General features: G+C 46.5%; 1 protein-coding gene across 1 annotated transcript in view; it reads left to right on the top strand.

The window, feature by feature from the left end:
* Positions 1-22,500, top strand: part of LOC310966259 (dysferlin-like) — a gene marked incomplete at its 5' end in the record, with an annotated part of 62,246 nt that overhangs the window by 4,959 nt on the left and 34,787 nt on the right. The window contains 8 exons of the mRNA XM_083940839.1: positions 325-465; positions 593-622; positions 885-920; positions 1,880-1,921; positions 2,022-2,123; positions 3,360-3,521; positions 9,996-10,179; positions 10,266-10,339. Coding sequence (XP_083796965.1) covers positions 325-465; positions 593-622; positions 885-920; positions 1,880-1,921; positions 2,022-2,123; positions 3,360-3,521; positions 9,996-10,179; positions 10,266-10,339 — 771 coding nt within the window. The remainder of the gene's footprint in view (positions 1-324; positions 466-592; positions 623-884; positions 921-1,879; positions 1,922-2,021; positions 2,124-3,359; positions 3,522-9,995; positions 10,180-10,265; positions 10,340-22,500) is intronic.

The raw sequence follows: 22,500 nt of genomic DNA, 5'->3' as shown, positions 1-22,500 counted from the left end.
TGTCTTTCTTTCTTTTTGTCTCTTTCTGTCTGTCTGTCTGTCTGTCTGTCTGTCTGTCTGTCTGTCTGTCTGTCTGCCTGCCTGCCTGTCTGTCTGTCTGTCTGTCTGTCTGTCTGTCTGTCTGTCTGTCTTTCTGTCTTTCTTTCTGCGTGAGTGCAAGCGTGCCGCTCCTAGGCGCGGTACGGTTGCACTCACACTGGTCAAAGGAACCAGACTTTACCCGTGAAACGTCCTGGGGCACGGTACGGAGGCACAGTGGGAGTGCGCCCTAATATGTAAAGAATGAATAGCATGTGTCTGTATGTGTGTGTTTGAAATGTGCAGGGCGCAGATGAGTTCATGGGCCGCTGTGTGTGCCAGCCCACCCTGACCTCCTCCCCCCGCCTCGCCTGGTTCCCGATCCACCGCGGGGACAAGAGCGCCGGCGAGCTGCTGGCCGCCTTCGAGCTCATTCGTAGAGAAAAGGTCAGAGGTCAAGCGTCCGCTCTCAGCTCCACGTACTTCTTCTGCTTATCTTTCTTCCGATCTCTTTACTCTTCTTTCTTTTCACTATTTCCAAACCTGTGTTGATCTCTCCGTTTTGCGTCTGCAGCCCGCGGTCCACCACATGCCGGGTCAAGAGGTCAGTTTATCATTTACTTTCTGATTTTTCCCACTTCCCTTCCCTCTTTCGTTCATGTTCAACCTCTTAAAACCGAACCCGTGTGCACGAGACCCGCCTACTTCCTGGTTCTGCCGGTGGTTTGATCGGTGCAGCGTCTCCTCGAACCAAACATGTCCTGAATCCTGCAAATAAATAACTTGCTATTTTACCCAAAAACATTCTGGTTCATGTTGTTTCCCTTCTCCCCATGAGCCGGGTCGTAACACTGTGTCACCCACAGGGAGACGTCATCACCTCCACCCACGTTCTAGACGAGGTAAAACCCCACCGACCGCCGTGGCTGTAGTGGTTTTTGTTCATCTGGGGCTCTTCTGTGTGGAGTTTGCGTGTTCTCCCCGTGTCTGCGTGGGTTTTCTCCGGGTTCTCCGGTTTCCTCCCACAGTCCAAAGACGTGCAGGTGTTCGGTTCATTGATGACTCTAAATCACCCGTAGGTGTGAATGGTTGTCTGTCTCTGTTCGTCTCTATGTGTCCTGTGATAGACTGGCGTCCTGTCCAGGGTGGAACCTGCTCGTGACCCCGACAGGGACAAGCGGCTGAAGATGAATGAATGAATGAATGAATGTTATAATGTCAGCTTTAGTCCTCCATATTCACAAGCAACAAAACCTCATGATATCAAACCAAAATCAGGACAAAATTAGCACGTATTCATTTGGGCGCCAGTAGCTCAGTCCATAGGTGACTTGGCTGGGAACCGGAGGGTCGTCGGTCCGAGTCCCTGTGTGGACCATTAATGGAGCGTGGACTGGTTGCTGGAGAGGTGCCAGTTCATCTCCTGGGCACCGCCGAGGTGCTGTTGAGCTCTGACATCTCTCCATTAATTGCATGTATATAGGTCCTGTGTGTGTGTGTGTGTGTGTGTGTGTGTGTGTGTGTGTGTGTGTGTGTGTGTGTGTGTGTGTGTGTGTGTGTGTGTGTGTGTGTGTGTGTGTGTGTGTGTGTGTGTGTGTGTGTGTGTGTGTGTGTGTGTGTGTGTGTGTGTGTGTGTGTGTGTGTGTGTGTGTGTGTGTGTGTGTGTGTGTAACATTAATAATGATAATAATAGAGTGGGACTAATAAAGGAATCCTTCTTTTTCATGCATGTCTCTGGTGAAACGTGTGCAGAATATGTGATTTGACGTCTGTAATTTCTCCGCTGATCTTTTACTTTTAGCAAATTTTTTCATTTCACTGCTCTTTTTTTGTCTTTTCTGTTTTTCTTCCATGTCCTCAGCTGATGTTCCCAGGATTCCTCTCTGAAAACCTGCAGGAATGGGTACGACGCATACAATAAACACAGCATAGATGTATAAACCAATGTTTTCTACCTGTGTCTCCTGTTGATGACATCACTGTCCTGCGTTTCCTATTGGCAGCCGGAGGAGTCGGACCTCCCGCACCCGCCCCCTCAGAGAGAGCCCAACGTCTTCGTGGTTCCTCAGGGAATCAAACCAGTTCTGCAGAGAACCGCCATCGAGGTACCAGTAACATTTACGATGACCGCTGCTTTCACTCGTGAACATGATCCCGGGGTACTTGAACTCCGTAAACACCGTACCCCGGGTAAATTCTGAAAAAAAAGAAACGCCGGTTTACAGACCTAGACAAGGGAAGTTGGCCCTTCAGAGGACGGAGGACTTCGCCACGGCAACAAACATCACAACCAAGAAGGCCAGTTTCTGTCGTAATTCTGCCCAAAAGTCGGCCATTTTCCCTCCGAAGACCTGTTTCTGTTGTAATTCTGCCCCAAAGTCGGCCATTTTCCCCCCGAAGACCGGGTTCTTTTGTAATTCTGCCCAAACGTCGGCCATTCCCCCCCCCCGACCCATTTCTGTCGCAATTCTGCCCAAAAGTCGGCCATTTTCCCCCCCCAGACCCATTTCTGTCGCGATTCTGCCCAAAAGTCGGCCATTTTCTCCCCGAAAGACCCATTTCTGTCGTAATTCTGCCCAAAAGTCGGCCATTTTCCCCCCCCAGACCCATTTCTGTCGCGATTCTGCCCAAAAGTCGGCCATTTTCTCCCCGAAAGACCCGTTTCTGTCGTAATTCTGCCCAAAAGTCGGCCATTTTCCCCCCCCAGACCCATTTCTGTCGCGATTCTGCCCTAAAGTCGGCCATTTTCTCCCCGAAAGACCCATTTCTGTCGCGATTCTGCCCAAAAGTCGGCCATTTTCTCCCCCAAAGACCCATTTCTGTCGCAATTCTTCCCAAAAGTCGGCCATTTTCTCCCCCAAAGACCCGTTTCTGTCGTAATTCTTCCCAAAAGTCGGCCATCCCCCCCCCCAAGACCCATTTCTGTCGCAATTCTGCCCAAAAGTCGGCCATTTTCTCCCCCAAGACCCATTTCTGTCGCAATTCTGCCCAAAAGTCGGCCATTTTCCCCCCCCAGACCCATTTCTGTCGCGATTCTGCCCTAAAGTCGGCCATTTTCCCCCCCGTTTATGATTTTGACAAAACGGGAACCAGAAAAAAGCTGCGTTCTGACCAGCTGTATGTTGGTTGTTATCTTCCTATTCAACCCCCTTGCATGTATATGTGGGAAACTTCGATTATTCCCTTAACCGGGCAAAGACCATTTTCGGGTTACTGATGTGCATGTAAGCGCAGTGATTGCTGTCGTCTGAATGAATTTCTTTGGGATTTAATCAAACAAAACAATCAAATTTAAAGTGCCACAGTTGTGATGAGCAAAGACTTCCTGTCCCCTCTGTCAGATCTTAGCGTGGGGCGTCCGCAACCTGAAGAGCTTCCAGATGGCGAGCGTCACCTCCCCGAGCCTGCAGGTGGAGTGCGGCGGCGTCGTGGTCCAGAGCTGCGTCATCCGCAGCATGAAGAAGAAGCCCAACTTCGACGTCAACACTCTCGTCCTCGACGTGGTGAGAACGCGGAGACACACTGACTGTACTGTACACACACACACACACACGCACACACACGCACACACACGTAATCAGTGTGAAAGGCTGGTGGCTAATGAGAGCTCTGCTGTGATGTGGTTTAACGTCAGTCGTTTATCTTCATCAGTGAAGCTGCAATAATGGACTCTACTGTTCCTTCTCTTCCTCCAGAAGAGAGGAAATCTTCTCTTAATCGCATGCATGACTCCAGCCCCCTCTCTCTAAGGGAGACCCCAGCCCCCCTCCTGAGAAAACACATTTCGGCCGCTTGTACCCGCGACCTGGTTCTTTGGGTCCTGACCCAGCTTTCATGACCACAGGTGAGGGTAGGAACCAGGACTGAGCGGTAGATCCAGAGCTTTGTCTTCCTCAGCTCTCTTTTCATCACAACGGTGCGGTAGAGCGACTGCAGCACCGCCCCCGCTGCTCCGATTCTCCGGCCAAACTCACGCTCCATCGTCCCCTCACTCGTGAACGTGATCCCGAGGCACTTGAACTCCTTCACATCAAATAAGTCAATAAGTCAAATTCAATCGAATTTTAAAAGTGTCTCCAAAAACAAATCAACTGTCGCATTTTCCTCTTCTCAGTCTGATCCACTTATTTCACCCCTGAAAAACATAAAAGTCAGTAAGAGGAGAGACCCAGAAAGGTTCAGCTAAGAGTTTCTGCACCCACAGCCAACTACAGGGAGAGGCTCTTTCAGCTGAACGCGGGGATTTTCAGCTCTGACGTTTACGACGCCGGCGTCTCCGGGTGGGAGAAACACGCGCGGACTTGAACGGTGCAGGTCCTTGTTCTTGTCGTGGTGTTTCTTCTGTTGTGCTGAAAGCTCCTGTTTCCATCTTTCTTTTGGCCGTTTTGCGTCAGTTTTGCGTCAGTTTTGCGTCAGTTTTTAGTCGTTTTATCATCTTTTTATGCTGTTTTCATCATTTTTTAGTCGTTTTGTGATGTTTTTGTGTTTTTTTCATCTGTTTTTAGTCGTTTTGTCATCTTTTTGTTGTGTTTTGCGTCTGTTATTAGTAATTTTGTCACATTTTTATGGTGTTTTCATCTGTTTTAGTCGTTTTGTCATCTTTTTGTTGTGTTTTGCGTCTGTTATTAGTAACTTTGTCACATTTTTATGGTGTTTTCATCTGTTTTTAGTCGTTTTGTCATCTTTTTAAGCTGTTTTCATCTGTTTTTAGTCGTTTTGTTATCTTTTTGTGGTGTTTTGCGTCTGTTTTTAGTTGTTTTGTCACATTTTTATGCTGTTTTCATCATTTTTTAGTCGTTTTGTTATCTTTTTGTTGCGTTTTGCGTCTGTTATTAGTAATTTTGGCACATTTTTGTGGTGTTTTGCGTCTGTTTTTAGTTGTTTTGTCACATTTTTATGCTGTTTTCATCATTTTTTAGTCGTTTTGTTATCTTTTTGTTGTGTTTTGCGTCTGTTTTTAGTAATTTTGGCACATTTTTGTGCATTTGTACATTTCTGTACGGAGGACTAAAGCTGCAGTTTTAAGAGATAAATACTTTGATCAAAATATAAATAAATGTATTAATAAATGTAACAGTAAAGAAACAGATGCCTCAATCATCAAAATAAATGTGCAGTTTAATTTGCAAATAAACAGATTTGCACAAATATAGAAAAACAATGCAATAATATTTACTAATATTTTGTTCTTTTTATACTTCTTACTCAAATTAAAGGCTGATACGAGCCACTTCCTGCTGCAGCGATGCTCTTAAACGTCTGGAGTTGTTTTCGGTTCTTCCAGTTACTTGTGTGACTCACAACTATTGGCTCCTCTGATTCTTTACCGCAGATTAAACCGCAGTAAACTGCGATTACAGACGACAGTTTATGTGGCACCCAAAAGGCTCAAGCTGTGGCGACTTTCAGGGGGGGAAGAACGGGTCAAAGCTTACTCATGAAAATAAAGAGTTATGAAAGTTGCTGGAGAATAAAAACAATGAGACGCCGCTTCTAACAACTGCAAATAAACTGGACATGTGGTATCTTTTAACTGGTTATTGTGCGGTCGTGGATTTCTTTTGATGCTGAAACATACCCCAGAACATTTGTTTGACGGGACCGTTGAAGTGAATCAGTCCTTTGGAGACGGGTTTGACGGGACCGTTGAAGTGAATCAGTCCTTTGGAGACGGGTTTGACGGGACCGTTGAAGTGAATCAGTCCTTTGGAGAGCTGTTTTTGAGAAATCACTCCCTCAGATTAATCATTTGTCTTCTGTAATTGCTCATTTACATCACGAGAGGTTCTAGGAGATGCGACACGGTGGGACGGTGGTTAGCAGGGTTCCCGGCTGGGGCCCTTCTGTGTGGAGTTTGCATGTTGTCCCTGTGTCTGCGTGGGTTTTCTCCGGGTTCTCCGGTTTCCTCCCACAGTCCAAAGACGTGCAGGTGTTGGGTTCATTGATGACTCTAAATCACCCGTAGGTGTGAATGGTTGTCTGTCTCTGTTCGTCTCTATGTGTCCTGTGATAGACTGGCGTCCTGTCCAGGGTGGACCCCGCCTCACGCCCGATGCCAGCTGGGATCGGCTCCAGCCCCCCAGCGACCCCGACAGGGACAAGAGGTTGAAGATGAATGAATGAATGAATGAATGAGTTTCTAGGAGGTTCCTGCCGATCAATCTCAGGCCCTGTTTAGACGAAGACAATCTAGAAAGGAAACACGTTCTAGAAAGGGGCGTTGACACAAAAGTGTGCACGTCAGGATCTAGGTGGAGCTGTGAAGCACTACCACACAACAGCACCCAGAGCTGGTTCAATCATTCGTTCATTCATTCATCTTCAACCGCTTGTCCCTGTCCGGGTCGAGGGGGGGCTGGAGCCGATCCCAGCTGACATCGGGCGTGAGGCGGGGTCCACCCTGGACAGGACGCCAGTCTATCACAACACAGAGCTGGATCTCTCAGGTCAGACAGCTCCTCTTTGGTTCTGTTCTGAGGCCCTTTTAGAGAAAGACCATCAAGAAAGGAAACATAAAAGTGGCGTTGCGTTCTCACTTTTTATTCTGTGTTTAGACGAGCGACTTTGGGGGGAAGTCCGCGTGCATACGGTGACAAAAAAATGTGTGAAATCCAATCCACGTCAGGTGTGTAGGTGGAGCTGTGAAGTGCTGCCACACAGCAGCACCCAGAGCTGGTGCATGCGTAGAAACGTCCTGACACGGATGTTACGAAAACACGTACGCGACGTGAGCCAGCGTGAGCAGAGCTTACTTTAGTGTTTCTACCTTTACACGCAAACACAACGCTGGAGAGTTTTTTTAGTTCCCACTCTGGAGGGTGGTTTCACTTTTTTGCACTTTTAAGGCCCAAACACGCCGTTGCCGTCTAAACGAAACGCACATCGGATGAAATACTTTTCCGTTTTCACCCGGGTGCGTTGGCGTGTAAACAGGGTAAATAACAAAAGTTATCTCAGGACACTTTACAGGGTAGGTAAAGACCACACTCATACATTATTATCACATATATCGTAAACTATACTGTTATAAATCATACTATCTTAATATGTTACACCGTCTTACTACATCATATCCTACAATGTACATTTGGTATTTCTATTTTGCCAAATTGATACAGACGACATCATTCGTTATCAGTACTTAATCACAGTATATATGTATACACTATTTACGCTTATACTTTGTCACTTTAACTTGTTTTTATTACCTTGATCGACACAAAACCATAAAACCAAACACAGTCAGGATATAAAACTGTGTCCTCTGTGCGTCTATTCCCACTTTGATGCCATCACATCCAGTGTTTTCTTACAAAAACCTTAAAATATGGAAACGTTACGCACGTTTTTCCGAGTCTCAGAGTTGAATGTTAACAATATTAAGGTCTGAAGTCGATCGCCTCTGCGTTTTATTATGACAGCTTTAACTGGAGTATGGAAACACACATCCCTGCAGTTTAATGTTAACAAGATTAAGGCCCTGCGTTGACCACCGCGGGAGTGTGACGGCCTCGAACCGGACCGTGGAAACATGCACGTACTTTCCCCTTAAACGCCGCCCCTGAACCCGGTCCAAGCATTTAATGTTAACAATGTTAAGGCCTTAAGTCGAGTGCGTAAGTGTGTGCGTAAGTGTGTGCGTAAGTGTGTGCGTAAGTGTGTGTGCCATGGGGGCATAAGGAAATGTCATGTGCATAGTTTCCTTAAATGCAACTCTCTGAAGCGTCTGATGTTAGCGCGCTCTCAGGTTAGTTAGTGTGTACGTTTAGCGTCATCGTACCCACTTAAGCCTTTTTTAAAGCCAGAGAGGTTAAATTAATTAAAGTTACACACATGTTTTTCCCCTGAGCTGGAGAAACAAGGTGAGGCGCACAAATGTCCCTTTTTATAGAAAGATTATTTTGGATTTTTTATGCTTTTATATGAAAGATGCTGCTTCTTTCCCTCTTGGACACAGAGTTTAGATAGTTTAGATACTTTAGTTTAGAGCAGCGGTGTCAAACTCCAATTCACAGTGGCCCAAATTTAAAAACTGGGACAAAGTTAAGGGTCAAACTCAATATTCAAAGACTCCAAACGTGCATGTTTTCCTTCTCTCCAGATGTGTAACGTTGAACCTAATCAGTGCAGGTCCTTGTTCTTGTCGTGGTGTTTCTTCTGTTGTGCTGAAAGATCCTGTTTTCCATCTTTCTTTGGGTCTTTTTTTGGTGTTTTGCGTCTGTTTTTGGTAATTTAGCCATGTTTTTGTGGTGTTTTCATCTGTTTTTAGTCGTTTTGTCATGTTTTTGTGGTGTTTTGCGTCTGTTTTTGATAAAGTTGTAATGTTTTTAGTCGTTTTGTCTCATTTTTGTGGTGTTTTCGCAATTTTTTTGTCGTTTTGTCGTGTTTTTGTGGTGTTTTCAACTGTTTATAGTCGTTTTGTCTTGTTTTTGTGGTGTTTTATGTCTGTTTTTAGTCATTTTGTCATATTTTTGTGGTGTAAAAATCTAATTTGTACATGCTCTCCTCGGGGTGGCAGTAGCTCAGTCCATAGGTGACTCTGCTGGGAACCGGAGGGTTGCCGGTTCGAGTCCCTGTGTGGACCATGAATGGAGCGTGGACTGGTGGCTGGAGAGGTGCCAGTTCATCTCCTGGGCACTGCTGAGGTGCTGTTGAGCAAGGCACCGAACCCCCAACTGCTCGGGGCGCTGATCCATTGGCAGCCCCCTCGCTCTGACATCTCTCCATTAATTGCATGTATATAGGTCGTGTGTGTGTGTGTGTGTGTGTGTGTGTGTGTGTGTGTGTGTGTGTGTGTGTGTGTGTGTGTGTGTGTGTGTGTGTGTGTGTGTGTGTGTGTGTGACATGAATAATAACAGAGTGAAAAAGTTGAATTTCCCCTTAAAGGATTAATAAAAGTTCTTCTTCTTCTTCTCTTCTAAAGTGATCTGAGTTAAGCTGCGTCGTCGTTTATATAAACTTTACTTTTCGCGTTGACACTTTACACAAACATTCACGTTAAATCGTAACCTGAGATCTTTTTCTGCGTCCTGATTTCCTCACAAAGATCAAATCAGTGTAAATCGCTGGGTTCAGAGCGTGGGAGGGGTCAGCCGAGGTGTAACGACGCCCTGATTGGACTGCAACAAAGGCGTGACCAATCAGCTTCAGATAGTCAGCCGCCACAGCCGATCAGCGTCAGATGAGCAGACGGCATGACCAATTAGAGCCCGCCGTTGGTCGGGATCTCTTTTTTTATACGTCTCGTCTTCTTTCCTTTTTCTGGGGCCCTATCGCCTCACAGCAAGAGGGTTCCTGGTTTGAATCCCGGCTGGGGCTCTTCTGTGTGGAGTGTGCATGTTCTCCCCGTGTCTGCGTTGGTTCTCTCCGGGTTCTCCGGACACGTGCCCGGATATCAGACGATCCGCTCAATTAAAGGGCAAACCTCACCAAGAACTATAGTTGCTCCAACAAGTAGATGGCGGAGTCGACGCCGCAACTATGACGACAACGACACGGGTGAACGATAGCGTTGAGATTGCTTTCAGAGCGATTTGATGATAGAAACACCAACAGCCGATCAGAACCATCAGGAAACTGCGTCCAAAGTGCATAAAAAAAAAAGCAGCTTATTCTCTTCGAACCAGGAACAAGAGGGTTCCTGGTTCGAATCCGGGCTGGGGCCCTTCTGTGTGGAGTTTGCATGTTCTCCCCGTGTCTGCGTGGGTTTTCTCCGGGTTCTCCGGTTTCCTCCCACAGTCCAAAGACGTGCAGGTGTTCGGTTCATTGATGACTCTAAATCACCCGTAGGTGTGAATGGTTGTCTGTCTCTGTACGTCTCTATGTGTCCTGTGATAGACTGGCGTCCTGTCCAGGGTGGACCCCGCCTCAAGCCCAATGTCAGCTTAGATCGGCTCCAGCCCCCCGCGACCCCGACAGGGACAAGCGGCTGCAGATGTAATGAATGAATTCTCTTTATTCCCTCCATCTCTCCGCAGAGACTCCCCTGCGAGGAGCTCTACATGCCGCCGATCGTCATCAAAGTCATCGACAACCGCCAGTTCGGCAGGAAGCCGGTGGTCGGTCAGTGCACCGTCCGATCCCTGGAGGAGTACCGGTGCGTCCTGGAGGAGGAGCGAGCAGCGGCGGACGGAGAGGGGGAGGAGGAGGAGGGCTGGAGACGTAAGACGCGAACGAATGAACGTGTGAAAGAGAAAAAAGGGGATTCTGGTTGTTGAAAATGTGTCTCTGCTGTTTCGTTTGTGCAGGCGAGCCGTCGCGGTTCATCTCCGGGGAGGTTTTTATCGACATCGATGACGAGGAGCCGCTCGTGCCCGACCAGGTAGGGCAACAAAAGACCCGATCACGACCGTTACACTGAGTGTGTCCCCTGACGAGAGCATGTTGACCTCCCTGCCCTGTCTGTTTCCTCCTGAGACATTTCGAAAGCAAGTCAGTAGGTCATTTGTTGTCGGGACTATTTTCAGCAGCGGATGTATACACATTTTGTCAGGAACGGTACAGGAAATAACACAGAGGGACTGCAGACAAGGACACCGAGTCGGGTACTAAACAAATATACAATAACAAAAACAAAGGGATTCAATGACAGGGGAAAAGGTAAACTACGAAGGATGACGAGCGAGGCGGTCGAGGGGAACAGGAACGGGTGACGGACGCACCATCGGGGATGTGGACAAAGGGAACAGGATCTCAGGAAACTACAAAGGGAAAGAACAAGGGAACACGGAGCGAAAGTGCAATCAAACGAGAAACGGGAGCCAACCGACGAGAAGTTACCACGTAATCGAGATCAACGGTCTGGCGCCAAATGTTTCCCACATCAGGCTCGTTATGCTGCAACCACAGATGGGCGGAACCACGCCGACCAGCAATCAGACGGGAAAGACACATGCAGGGAATTACAGACAGAGGGAGGAAGAGGGAACAGCCTGACAGGTCATGGATCCTGACACATTTATCCACTCAGGGCGCGCTCACACTGTGCCTCCGTACCGTGCCCTAACAGGTTCCGCGGGTAAAGCCTAGTTCCTTTGACCAGTGTGAGTGCAACCGTACCGCGTCTAGCTGCGACATGCTTGCCGTCCATGGCCCGTTTGGGAGAGGTGGGCTTTTGTAAAGCACGTTTGCACATGTACGAGCACGAGCGTGCGCACGTGTACGAGCGCGAGGCCTACGGCGGTTCTGACGTCATTTCCTGTGCGCCTGTTGGGACGAAGGAGGGACCATGCGCGGACATCATTTGCTGCGCTGCGTTCTACTTCACCACTGGATAAAAGTGTCTACTCTACTTCCCCGTGTTGTTGTGGCGTCCGTATTAGCACATGTCACAGTCACATCCCCGCTTGCCGTTATCAGCTACCGGCAGACACGGGGAGAACACGCAAACTCCACACAGAAGGGCCCCAGCTAGGATTCGTACGCTCTCGCTGTGAGGCGACAGTGCTAACCCCTGTTCCACCGTGTCGCCTAGCGTCAAAAATGGAGTTTGAAATAATCAGTCAGACGTCTGCACTGCCTGAAAGACAAAGCTCAGGGCAGGTAGTATAACACTATTGATTGATAATCAATAGATGATGTCACAGGGGTCGAATTTATTAACAGAAAACGTTAATGTCGTAAAAACGACGCCGCTGCTTCGTTTAGAGGAAGAAACACCTCAGATGAACTTTTGTTCCCCAGTTGCTCTTCGTCACAGCCGAGCTGACTGTGAGTGGTTTAATACCCAATGATCCAGTGATTTTCCTAATGCGTGTGTGTGTGTGTGCGTGTGTGTGTGTGTGTGTCTGTGTGTGTGTGTCCTGACATTTCTGTTGATGCTTGTTTATCTGTGTGTGACTGCGTAAAATGTGGCTTTGGGGTGTAAAGGGCAAATATGAAACGCTCATTTTTCCACAGGGAACATCTGTGTGTGTGTGTGTGTGTGTGTGTGTGTGTGTGTGTGTGTGTGAGTGTGTGAGTGTGTGAGTGTGTGAGTGTGTGAGTGTGTGAGTGTGTGTGTGTGTGAGTGTGTGAGTGTGTGGGTGTGTGCGTGTGTTAGGGCATTGGTACAGTTGTGGGGACTGATTAAAAAGGGGAGTCTGAATCTGTGTGTGTCTGTATCTTCGTCTGACTGTGTTTTTGTGTGTGTGCGTGTGTGTGTGTATGTGTGTGTGCGTTTGTGTGTATGTGTGTGTGTCTGTGTGTGTGTGTTTGTGTGTGTCTGTATCTTCATCTGTGTGTGTGTGTTTGTGTGTGTCTGTATCTTCGCCTGTGTCTGCGTGTATGTGTTTGTGTGTGTGTGTGTGTATCTTCGTGTGTGTGTGTGTGTGTGTCTGTATCTTCGTCTGTGTGTGTGTGTGTGTGTGTGTGTGTGTGTGTGTGTGTGTGTGTGTGTGTGTGTGTGTGTGTGTGTGTGTGTGTGTGTGTGTGTGTGTGTGTGTGTGTGTGTGTGTGTGTGTGTGTGTGTGTGTGTGTGTGTGTGTGTGTGTTCGTTCAGTGGTACCAGCAGCATAAATAAACATGCTCTGACATGATGACATGGCAACCGTCTCTGTGGTCGGTGGTTACCGGGGCGACCGCGAGACCTGCGCTCGTCACCAATCATTAACATTCTCTCCAAAGTTTAAGACGTTCACTTTTCATCCTCGCTGCCGGAGGAACATGGAAACTATTTTCAAATCGGACTAATCCCTGTTCAGATTTCTCTAGTTACACACACACACACACACACACACACACACACACACACACACACACACACACACACACACACACACACACACACACACACACACACACACACACTCACACACACTCAGCAAGAGAAATGCTAGAAAATCTCACACGTAACACAAGCTGCCTTAAAACACACGACAAGAACCTTTTACACACACAAGAACGAACACACACACACACACACACACACACACACACACACACACACACACACACACACACACACACACACACACACACACACACACACACATCCACACACACACACACACATATACTCATTTTGCATGCATTTTTCACATGTTTCTCTTCTCTACGTGGTCGTGTGTGTTTCTTTAAAGTCATTTTGGGTCATTTTTTAGTTGTTATGTGCATTTTGTTTTTGTTTTCAGTCCTTTAGTGTCTCTTTGTAGTTGTTAGGGGTCTATTTTCAGTCATTTAGTGTCTCTTTGTAGTTGTTTGGGGTCTATTTTCAGTCATTTAGTGTCTCTTTGTAGTTGTTAGGGGTCTATTTTCAGTCATTTAGTGTCTCTTTGTAGTTGTTAGGGGTCTATTTTCAGTCATTTAGTGTCTCTTTGTAGTTGTTAGGGGTCTATTTTCAGTCATTTAGTGTCTCTTTGTAGTTGTTTGGGGTCTATTTTCAGTCATTTAGTGTCTCTTTGTAGTTGTTAGGGGTCTATTTTCAGTCATTTAGTGTCTCTTTGTAGTTGTTAGGGGTCTATTTTCAGTCATTTAGTGTCTCTTTGTAGTTGTTAGGGGTCTATTTTCAGTCATTTAGTGTCTCTTTGTAGTTGTTTGGGGTCTATTTTCAGTCATTTAGTGTCTCTTTGTAGTTGTTTGGGGTCTATTTTCAATCATTTAGTGTCTCTTTGTAGTTGTTTGGGGTCTATTTTCAGTCATTTAGTGTCTCTTTGTAGTTGTTAGGGGTCTATTTTCAGTCATTTAGTGTCTCTTTGTAGTTGTTTGGGGTCTATTTTCAGTCATTTAGTGTCTCTTTGTAGTTGTTTGGGGTCTATTTTCAGTCATTTAGTGTCTCTTTGTAGTTGTTTGGGGTCTATTTTCAGTCATTTAGTGTCTCTTTGTAGTTGTTTGGGGTCTATTTTCAGTCATTTAGTGTCTCTTTGTAGTTGTTAGGGGTCTATTTTCAGTCATTTAGTGTCTCTTTGTAGTTGTTAGGGGTCTATTTTCAGTCATTAAGTGTCTCTTTGTAGTTGTTTGGGGTCTATTTTCAGTCATTTAGTGTCTCTTTGTAGTTGTTTGGGGTCTATTTTCAGTCATTTAGTGTCTCTTTGTAGTTGTTTGGGGTCTATTTTCAGTCATTTAGTGTCTCTTTGTAGTTGTTTGGGGTCTATTTTCAGTCATTTAGTGTCTCTTTGTAGTTGTTTGGGGTCTATTTTCAGTCATTTAGTGTCTCTTTGTAGTTGTTTGGGGTCTATTTTCAGTCATTAAGTGTCTCTTTGTAGTTGTTTGGGGTCTATTTTCAGTCATTTAGTGTCTCTTTGTAGTTGTTTGGGGTCTATTTTCAGTCATTTAGTGTCTCTTTGTAGTTGTTTGGGGTCTATTTTCAGTCATTAAGTGTCTCTTTGTAGTTGTTAGGGGTCTATTTTCAGTCATTTAGTGTCTCTTTGTAGTTGTTAGGGGTCTATTTTCAGTCATTTAGTGTCTCTTTGTAGTTGTTTGGGGTCTATTTTCAGTCATTTAGTGTCTTCATCACTTTGTAGTTGTTTGGGGTCTATTTTCAGTCATTTATGGTCCCCTGCTTTGTAGTGTTTGGGTCTATTTTCAGTCATTTAGTGTCTCTTTGTAGTTGTTAGGGGTCTATTTTCAGTCATTTAGTGTCTCTTTGTAGTTGTTAGGGTCTTTTCAGTCATTTAGTCGTTGTTTGGGTCTATTTTCAGTCATTTAGTGTCTCTTTGTCTTTGTAGTTGTTTGGGGTCTATTCTCAGTCATTTAGTGTCTCTTTGATCATTAAAATCTTCTTTTTTTTTCTCGAATTTTTCACTTTATGGTCATCTTGTAGTTGTTTTTCATCTCTTTTTATTAAGTTAGCGTCTCTTTGTAATTGTTTTACATCTATTTTTAGATGTTTTACTTTTCTATTTGGTCATTTAAAGTCCTATTGTGTCATTTTTAGCTGGTCGAACGAGAGAGGGTCGAGCTGGCTAGAGAGTAAACGAGGAGAGGGAGCGCCGAAATCGAGAATAAAGCGGTGAATTCAGGTTCAAAATCTCAAATTTGGATGAAAAAATTATGTTTTAGTTAAGAAATTATAAGAGAAAACATTCCCGTCACATAACCCCGTACAGGGCAGCACTGTCGCCTCACAGCGAGAGGGTTGCTGGTTCAAATTCTGGCTGGGGCCCTTCTGTGTGGAGTTTGCATGTTGTCCCCGTGTCTGCGTGGGTTTTCTCCGGGTTCTCCGGTTTCCTCCCACAGTCCAAAGACGTGCAGGTGTTCGGTTCATTGATGACTCTAAATCACCCGTAGGTGTGAATGGTTGTCTGTCTCTGTCCGTCTCGTGTGTCCTGTGTCCTATGTGTCCTGTGATAGACTGGTGTCCTGTCCAGGGTGGACCCCGCCTCACGCCCGATGTCAGCTGGGATCGGCTCCAGCCCCCTGAGACCCTGACAGGGACAAGAGGCTGAAGATGAATGAATGAATGAAGGAATGAATGAACTCCCTTGTTTTGATGCTTTTGTTGTGCGTGGACGAACTGAACGAGGTGTAAATCACCAGTTCAGATCTGTTCTGGACGGGTGTCGTGTTAAAACCAACGTCAGCCCTTCACGAAGTCAGTGCCGACAGGACGCTGGATGCTGGAAAGAGCGTGCAGGACTTGACGTTAATGGGCTCCAACGTGGAAAAACCACCCGATTGGCTCCGTTTTTGTTCTGAAGTCGGTGAATTTGCGGAGAAGTCGTGATTTTTTAGGGAAAGAATCCCAAACTCGTGGTTCCTGTCAGCCCGCGGTGATTCAACACTTCTGTTCTGGACTCTCTTTCACATCCTTCACCTCTTCTTTTCTTCTCCTTCTCCACTTTTTCCCCCTCTCCTGTCGTCTGCTGTCGTTCTTCCTTTCAATCATCGCTTTCTTTGCCCTTTTTAAACGTCTTCTCTTTCTCCTGAGGCTGCTTTTCATTCCCCCTCTCCTCCTTGTCTCCTCTCCTCTCTTCCTTTGTCTTCTGTCTCCTTCTTTGTCTTCTCTCTTCCTTTCCTTTCATCACTTTTGTCTCCTCTCCTTCTTGCCTCCTCTCTTCTTGTCATTTATCTCCTCCCTCCTTCTTTGTCTCCTCTCTTCTCTCCTCTCCTTGTTCTCTCCTCTTCGTCTCCTCTCTTCCTTTGTCTTCTGTCTCCTTCTTTGTCTTCTCTCTTGTCTCCTCTCCTTCTTTCCTTTCGTCACTTTACCTCCTCTCCTCCTTGTCTCCTCTCCTCCTTTCCTTTTATCACTTTATCTCCTCTCATCCTTGTCTCCTCTCCTCCTTGTCTCCTCTCCTCCTTTCCTTTTATCACTTTATCTCCTCTCCTCCTTGTCTCCTCTCCTTCCTTGTCTCCTCTCCTCCTTATCTCCTCTCCTTCCTTGTCTCCTCTCCTTCCTTGTCTCCTCTCCTTCCTTGTCTCCTCTCCTTCCTTGTCACCTCTCCTCCTTGTCTCCTCTCCTTCCTTGTCTCCTCTCCTTCCTTGACTCCTCTCCTTCCTTGTCTCCTCTCCTTCCTTGTCTCCTCTCCTCCTTATCTCCTCTCCTTCCTTGTCTCCTCTCCTCCTTATCTCCTCTCCTTCCTTGTCTCCTCTCCTTCCTTGTCTCCTCTCCTCCTTGTCTCCTCTCCTTCCTTGTCTCCTCTCCTTCCTTGTCTCCTCTCCTTCCTTGTCTCCTCTCCTCCTTGTCTCCTCTCCTTCCTTGTCTCCTCTCCTCCTTGTCTCCTCTCCTCCTTGTCTCCTCTCCTTCCTTGTCTCTTCTCCTCCTTGTCTCCTCTCCTCTTTGTCTCCTCTCTCCTTCGTCTCAACTCCTTTATCACCTCTCTTCTACTTTGCCTCCTCTCCTCTTGTCATTTGTCTGGCGCACTCCCACTGTGCCTCCGTACCGTACTCGAGCACATTTCAAAGCTAAAGTCGGGTTCCTTTGACCAGTGTGAGTGCAACCGCACCACGTCTAGGAGCAGCACGCTTGCCGTCCACGGCCCGTTTGGGAGAGGTGGGCTTTAGTAAAGCACGTTTGCACATGTACGAGCACGAGCGTGCGCACGTGTACGAGCACGAGGCCTACGGCGGTTCTGAGGTCATTTCCTGTGCGCCTGTTGGGACGTAGAAAAAAGAAGGAGGGACCATGCGCGGACATTTAAAACAATGGCGGTGAAAGGTTCACGTTGGTGTGATGCGGAGGTGGAGTGTTTACTGCAGATTTGGTCGATGAAAAGATTCAAAATCAGTCGACAAGACGCACAAAAACTCCGTGGTCTACGGAAAGATCTGGAAACAAAGCCACGCATCGCCATGACGTCATCAATGCGTGTGACGTGTTACGGCGTGATGACGTATAGGCAGCAAGAAGCATTCTCCGAGGCCCAGGTAGTGTGAGTACAAACGGGCCTGGAGGGGGGGACAAGGACCCTAAAGCACGGGGCACGGGACGGAGGCACAGTGGGAGGGCGCCCTTAATTTCCGATGTTAAATGTACGAAAGATGCACAACGACAGCCTGAAGAGTATCAGCAGTTATGAGCCCAACTTCTTTATTTTTGGTAACTTGTGTTCGCACACGTGGAGGTTGTTGTCATTGACGCTCATTGACGCTGGAGCCGCGCCCTTCCTGTCGTCTTCTTCTTCTTCTCCTCCGTGACCTCATATACACACTTTGTCTTTTGAGATCAGCGCTGACACAGCGTTTCTCAGAGAGGGCGACCTCCCAGGGAACGAGAGTGATTTATAAAGCTTTTGATTAATTGTTGCTGTTTGAGGGGAACGAGTGACGTGTGTGTGTGTGAGTGTGTGTGTGTGTGTGTGTGTGTGTGTGTGTGTGTGTGTGTGTGTGTGTGATTGGTTCACTGAGTAACGATGTTAGCCTTAAAGAATACAGTGATGCTACTGTGACTAACCAGCTAACCTGGGTGTGTGTGTGTGTGTGTGTACGTCTGTGTGTGTGTGTGTGTGTGTGTGTGTGTGTGTGTGTGTGTCTGTGTGTGCGTGTGTGTGTGTGTGTGTGTGTGTGTGTGTGTGAGTGAGTGTTCGTTCTCTTGGGTGTGAAAGGTTTTTTGTCGTGTGTTTAAAGGCAGGTTGTGTTAAATGTGAGATTTTCTAGCATTTCTCTTGCTGAATGTGTGTGTGTGTGTGTGCGTGCGTGCGTGCGTGCGTGCGTGCGTGCGTGCGTGTGTGCGTGCGTGCGTGCGTGCGTGCGTGCGTGCGTGCGTGCGTGCGTGTGTGTGTGTGTGTGTGCGTGCGCGTGTGCGTGTGTGATTGGGTCACTGATGTGTCCGCTGATGTAACATGTGATGTTTAACGATGTTCGCCTTAAAGAATACAGTGATGCTAATGTGACTAACCAGCTAACTTGTGTGTGTGTGTGTGTGTGTGTGTGTGTGTGTGTGTGTGTGTGTGTGTGTGTGTGTGTGTGTGTGTGTGTGTGTGTGTGTGTGTGTGTGTGTGTGTGTGTGTGTGTGTGTGTGTGTGTGTGTGTGTGTGTGTGTGTGTGTGTGTGTGTGTGTGTGTGTGTGTGTGTGTGCCTCGTAGCTCGCAGATGGATCCTGCTCAGCTATCATTAACCTCTCCGCCTCTTGCTCCAGCCTTCATGTAGGTAACAAACTCACCTTTGACTCTTTTCATTCATTCATGTTAAAAACAAACTTTATTCACCTGTTTTTATTCTTTTATTTGTTTCCGTCACTTTTACACGTTTAGTTCCTTTACTTTCTTTCTCTTCTGACACTTTTTATCACATAAACACTTTTTTTCAGGAGGACTAAAGCTGACAATGAAATAAACAAACAAAAATAAACAAATAAACAATAAAATAATAAAGAAATCAAAGGGAATTGCACAAATAAAAGCCTCAGCTGTCAAATAAACATGCACTTTAATTTGAAAATAAATAAACATGCACTTTAATTTCTTTTAATTTTTCTGTGGTATTTTACGTCCATTTTTAATATATTTTTGTGATTTTTTTAGGTGTTTTGCATCCGTTTTGAATAATTTCGTCATTTTTTGTGGAGTTTTTCATCGTTTTTTAATCATTTTGTCACTTTTTTTTTGTGTAGTTTTGTGTTTTGGTCGTTTGTAGTTGCAACATTTTGTGATGACGGGCCCCTCGCCCTGTGCCTGGTAGGCCCATTCAGTAACCCACCCATGACTCCATGCGCTGTAAACACCGCACACATAAACACTGTGCTTCTTAAACGTAATTCCTCCTTCTCTCACTAACCCACAGGGTGCTTCACTTACAAGGCTCTAATTTTAGGGTAAAACCTTTTTATTGATGGAGTTTATTTAACGTGAGACACTGATGGATAACTCCGGCTGCACAGAGATGAGGCTCCACCGGGAAGGAACGAGATAAAGACGAAGTAAAACACTCGGGGATGAAACGAGAAACGTATTTTTTTGGTTACGTTTTTTGCTCTTTTGTGTTTTGCGTCCGTTTTGAATCATTTTGTCATTTTTTGTTGAGTTTTGCATCGGTTTTTAATCATTTTGTGATATTTTTGAGGTGTTTTGCATCCGTTTTTTAATCATTTTGTCACATTTTGTGTAGTTTTGCATCGTTTTTTAATAATTTTGTGATATTTTTGAGGTGTTTTGCGTCCGTTTTTAACCATTTTGTCATTTTTTTGTGGAGTTTTGAGTCCGTTTTGAATAATTTCATCATTTTTTGTGTGGATTTGCATCTGTTTTTAATAATTTTGTCATTTATTTTTTGAGTAGTTTTACGTTTTGGTCGTTTGTAGTTGGGTTTTTTGTGTCCGTGGTCTTTAAGCATCTATCTGCGATTGTTTTGTTATGACGGGCCCCTCGCCCTGTGCCTGCTAGGCCCATTCAGTAACCCACCCATGACTCCATGCGCTGTAAACACCGCACACATAAACACTGTGCTTCTTAAACGTAATTCCTCCTGCTCTCACTAACCCACAGGCTGCTTCACTTACAAGGCTCTAATTTTAGGGTAAAACCTTTTTATTGATGGAGTTTATTTAACGTGAGACACTGATGGATAACTCCGGCTGCACAGAGATGAGGCTCGACCGGGAAGGAACGAGATAAAGACGAAGAAAAACACTCAGAGATGAAACGAGAAACGTATTTTTTGGTTACGTCTTTCGCTCTTTTGGTCCCGACTCAGGAAAATACTCTCTCCTGCAGAAATCAGGGTTCGACACACACACACACACGCCGAGCCGTGCGGTCACAGAAGACATCTGATCCCAGGTTGAACCAGGAGACCACGCTCCTCGATACATTCTTCCACTTTTTATTTATCTAAGCCAGGTCAATTTGAAGACTTAGCCTGACCCGGACCAGACTGCGCGCACAAATACACACATCCAGTAGTGCTTGCTGCCTCCTCGCCTCGACAGTAATTGGGGGTGATTTCTTTCTCTCCAAACACAGATATTTGTTTTTATTAAGGGTCAGATATTGAAACCAGTCAAATTAAAGGCTCGGCTTTCTGTCTGGCCGGGGCCAAAGTCAACAGAGCTGCTATAGATCCTCTGTACCGCGGCTCTCCGTACGCAGACGGTTACCAAAGGCTGAGGGAGGGATGGATAAACGAGAGAGAGGGTTAAGGAGGGAGAAAGTGACTTAAAGAGAAGCAGAGGGAAGGAGGAGAATTGACTGAAATTAGGGGGGAAAAGAGGGCGGATTAATATCTCGTGGCACCAGAGAGAGAAAGCTCGCTCTCTCTCATAAATCCCGGCTACTTAATCTCTGGGTCGCGACCAAAAAAGCAGGTCGTGGGGCGTACGTCTGATGATTACCAGATTACCGCAGGGAGAGAGAGAGAGAGAGAGAGCGCGCGTTCAGCGGAGCGGCGTCCAAGGCGGATCAGTCGGATTTGGTTTCAGAGTTGGGAAAGTTTAAGAAGATCGGCTGTCAGTAGCGTCATGGCTCCGCAAAACCTCGGAGGCACCGACCCCCCCCCCCCCCCTCTCCCCCCCATTCGAGGTATTGGAGATCTAACGTCGCTCAGATGGAAAATGAACATTGCGTGTCACGTTTCATCTGCAGCGTCCAGACTTGATGATGGTATTTGTCATGGATCAAACCATCAAACCAGCCTCCCCCCCCTCTATTCTACTTATTTCATCCCTTTCCCTTGAAGGTCGTTGGCTGTTGTATCTTTCCATCGGTGACATGTTTTATATAAATTTGTGCCCCTTCAAAAAACTGTGGTCCTCGACCATTAGTTCCCATCAAAACCGTCCCAGTTCTGCAGCCAACAAACAGTCAAGCTCGGTTACGATCCCGCCACGAAAACGCTGTACCATAAATCCTCCCTTGCTGCTTTTGAACCAGACAAACTCACCGAAATGGCCTCGTGCCAGGTGACTCTCTGGCGTTTGCTTTGTGTTTATGAAACACGTTAATGGCCCTTTAATGACACCGTGACCAGAAACAAGATGTCAAAACAGCCCGTTAATATCATCGTTTCTCTTTTTCTGCTTAGACCAGGGGGGTCAAACTCAGGCCTCACACTGTCCTTCCGCACGGGGCCAAAACAGGTTTTTCGGGTCAAGTCTAGTGCGTTTGACCAGTGTGAGTGCAACCGCTCCGCGCATAACTACGGCCCGTCTGAGAGAGGTGGGCTTTAGTAAAGCACGTTTGCACATGTACGAGCACGAGCGTGCGCACGAGCACGAGGCCTACGGCGGTTCTGAGGTCATTTCCTGTGCGCCTGTTGGGACGTAGAAAAAAGAAGGAGGGACCATGCGTGGACATTTAAAACAATGGCGGTGAAAGGTTCACGTTGGTGTGATGCGGAGGTGGAGTGTTTACTGCAGATTTGGTCGATGAAAAGATTCAAAAACAGTCGACAAGACGCACAAAAACTCAGAGGTCTACGGAAAGATCTGGAAACAAAGCCACGCATCGCCATGACGTCATCAATGCGTGTGACGTGTTACGGCGTGATGACGTATAGGCAGCAAGAAGCATTCTCCGAGGCCCAGGTAGTGTGAGTACAAACGGGCCTGGAGGGGGGGACAAGGACCGTAAACGGGACGGAGGCACAGTGTGCCAGCACCTGATCTGCGCCACGGCTTCAGTGTTTTGCTTCATCAGGGAGGTTGGAGGAGAGTTTCCTGAACCAGCGTGCCGTTCTGCCCAAAGCCTGCACTGGTTTCGCTTTGACCCGACTCTGCATCTCCAAAATAAACTGGTGGATGTGAAGAATGTGGAAAGACTGGGGTCGATGTTTCAGCAGAGTCGTTTGTGTGTGTTTGTCATTCCCTCCGCTGCGGTTACGAAGCAGAGCACCAGACCTCAAGTAAGAAACTGTGGCGTTTTCACATAAATAAATGTCTTCTCCGCTATCACTGATTGACGTTACGCAGTAGTGACTCCATCCATATCCAGTTCCTGAAAGCTTTTCCATTCGCTGGTCTACGCTCGCGCTGCCGGCAGCTCCTCTCTTTGAAAACTCTTCTGACGTGCGGGAAATGATGCATGCCACATTTCTGGATGGTTTTTTGAACGAGCTAAAGACGTAGCATTGTAGCATTAGCGTTAAATCGTGGAGGGGGATGACTTTGAAGATCCACCGTGGGATGAAAGCCCCAAC

The sequence above is a fragment of the Echiichthys vipera genome, assembly GCF_963691815.1.
Source record: "Echiichthys vipera genome assembly, contig: SCAFFOLD_86, whole genome shotgun sequence".
In the NCBI taxonomy this organism is placed as follows: domain Eukaryota; kingdom Metazoa; phylum Chordata; class Actinopteri; order Perciformes; family Trachinidae; genus Echiichthys; species Echiichthys vipera.
The sequence above is the reverse complement of the archived record's forward strand: the minus strand, read 5'-3'. Positions and strand labels throughout refer to the sequence as shown.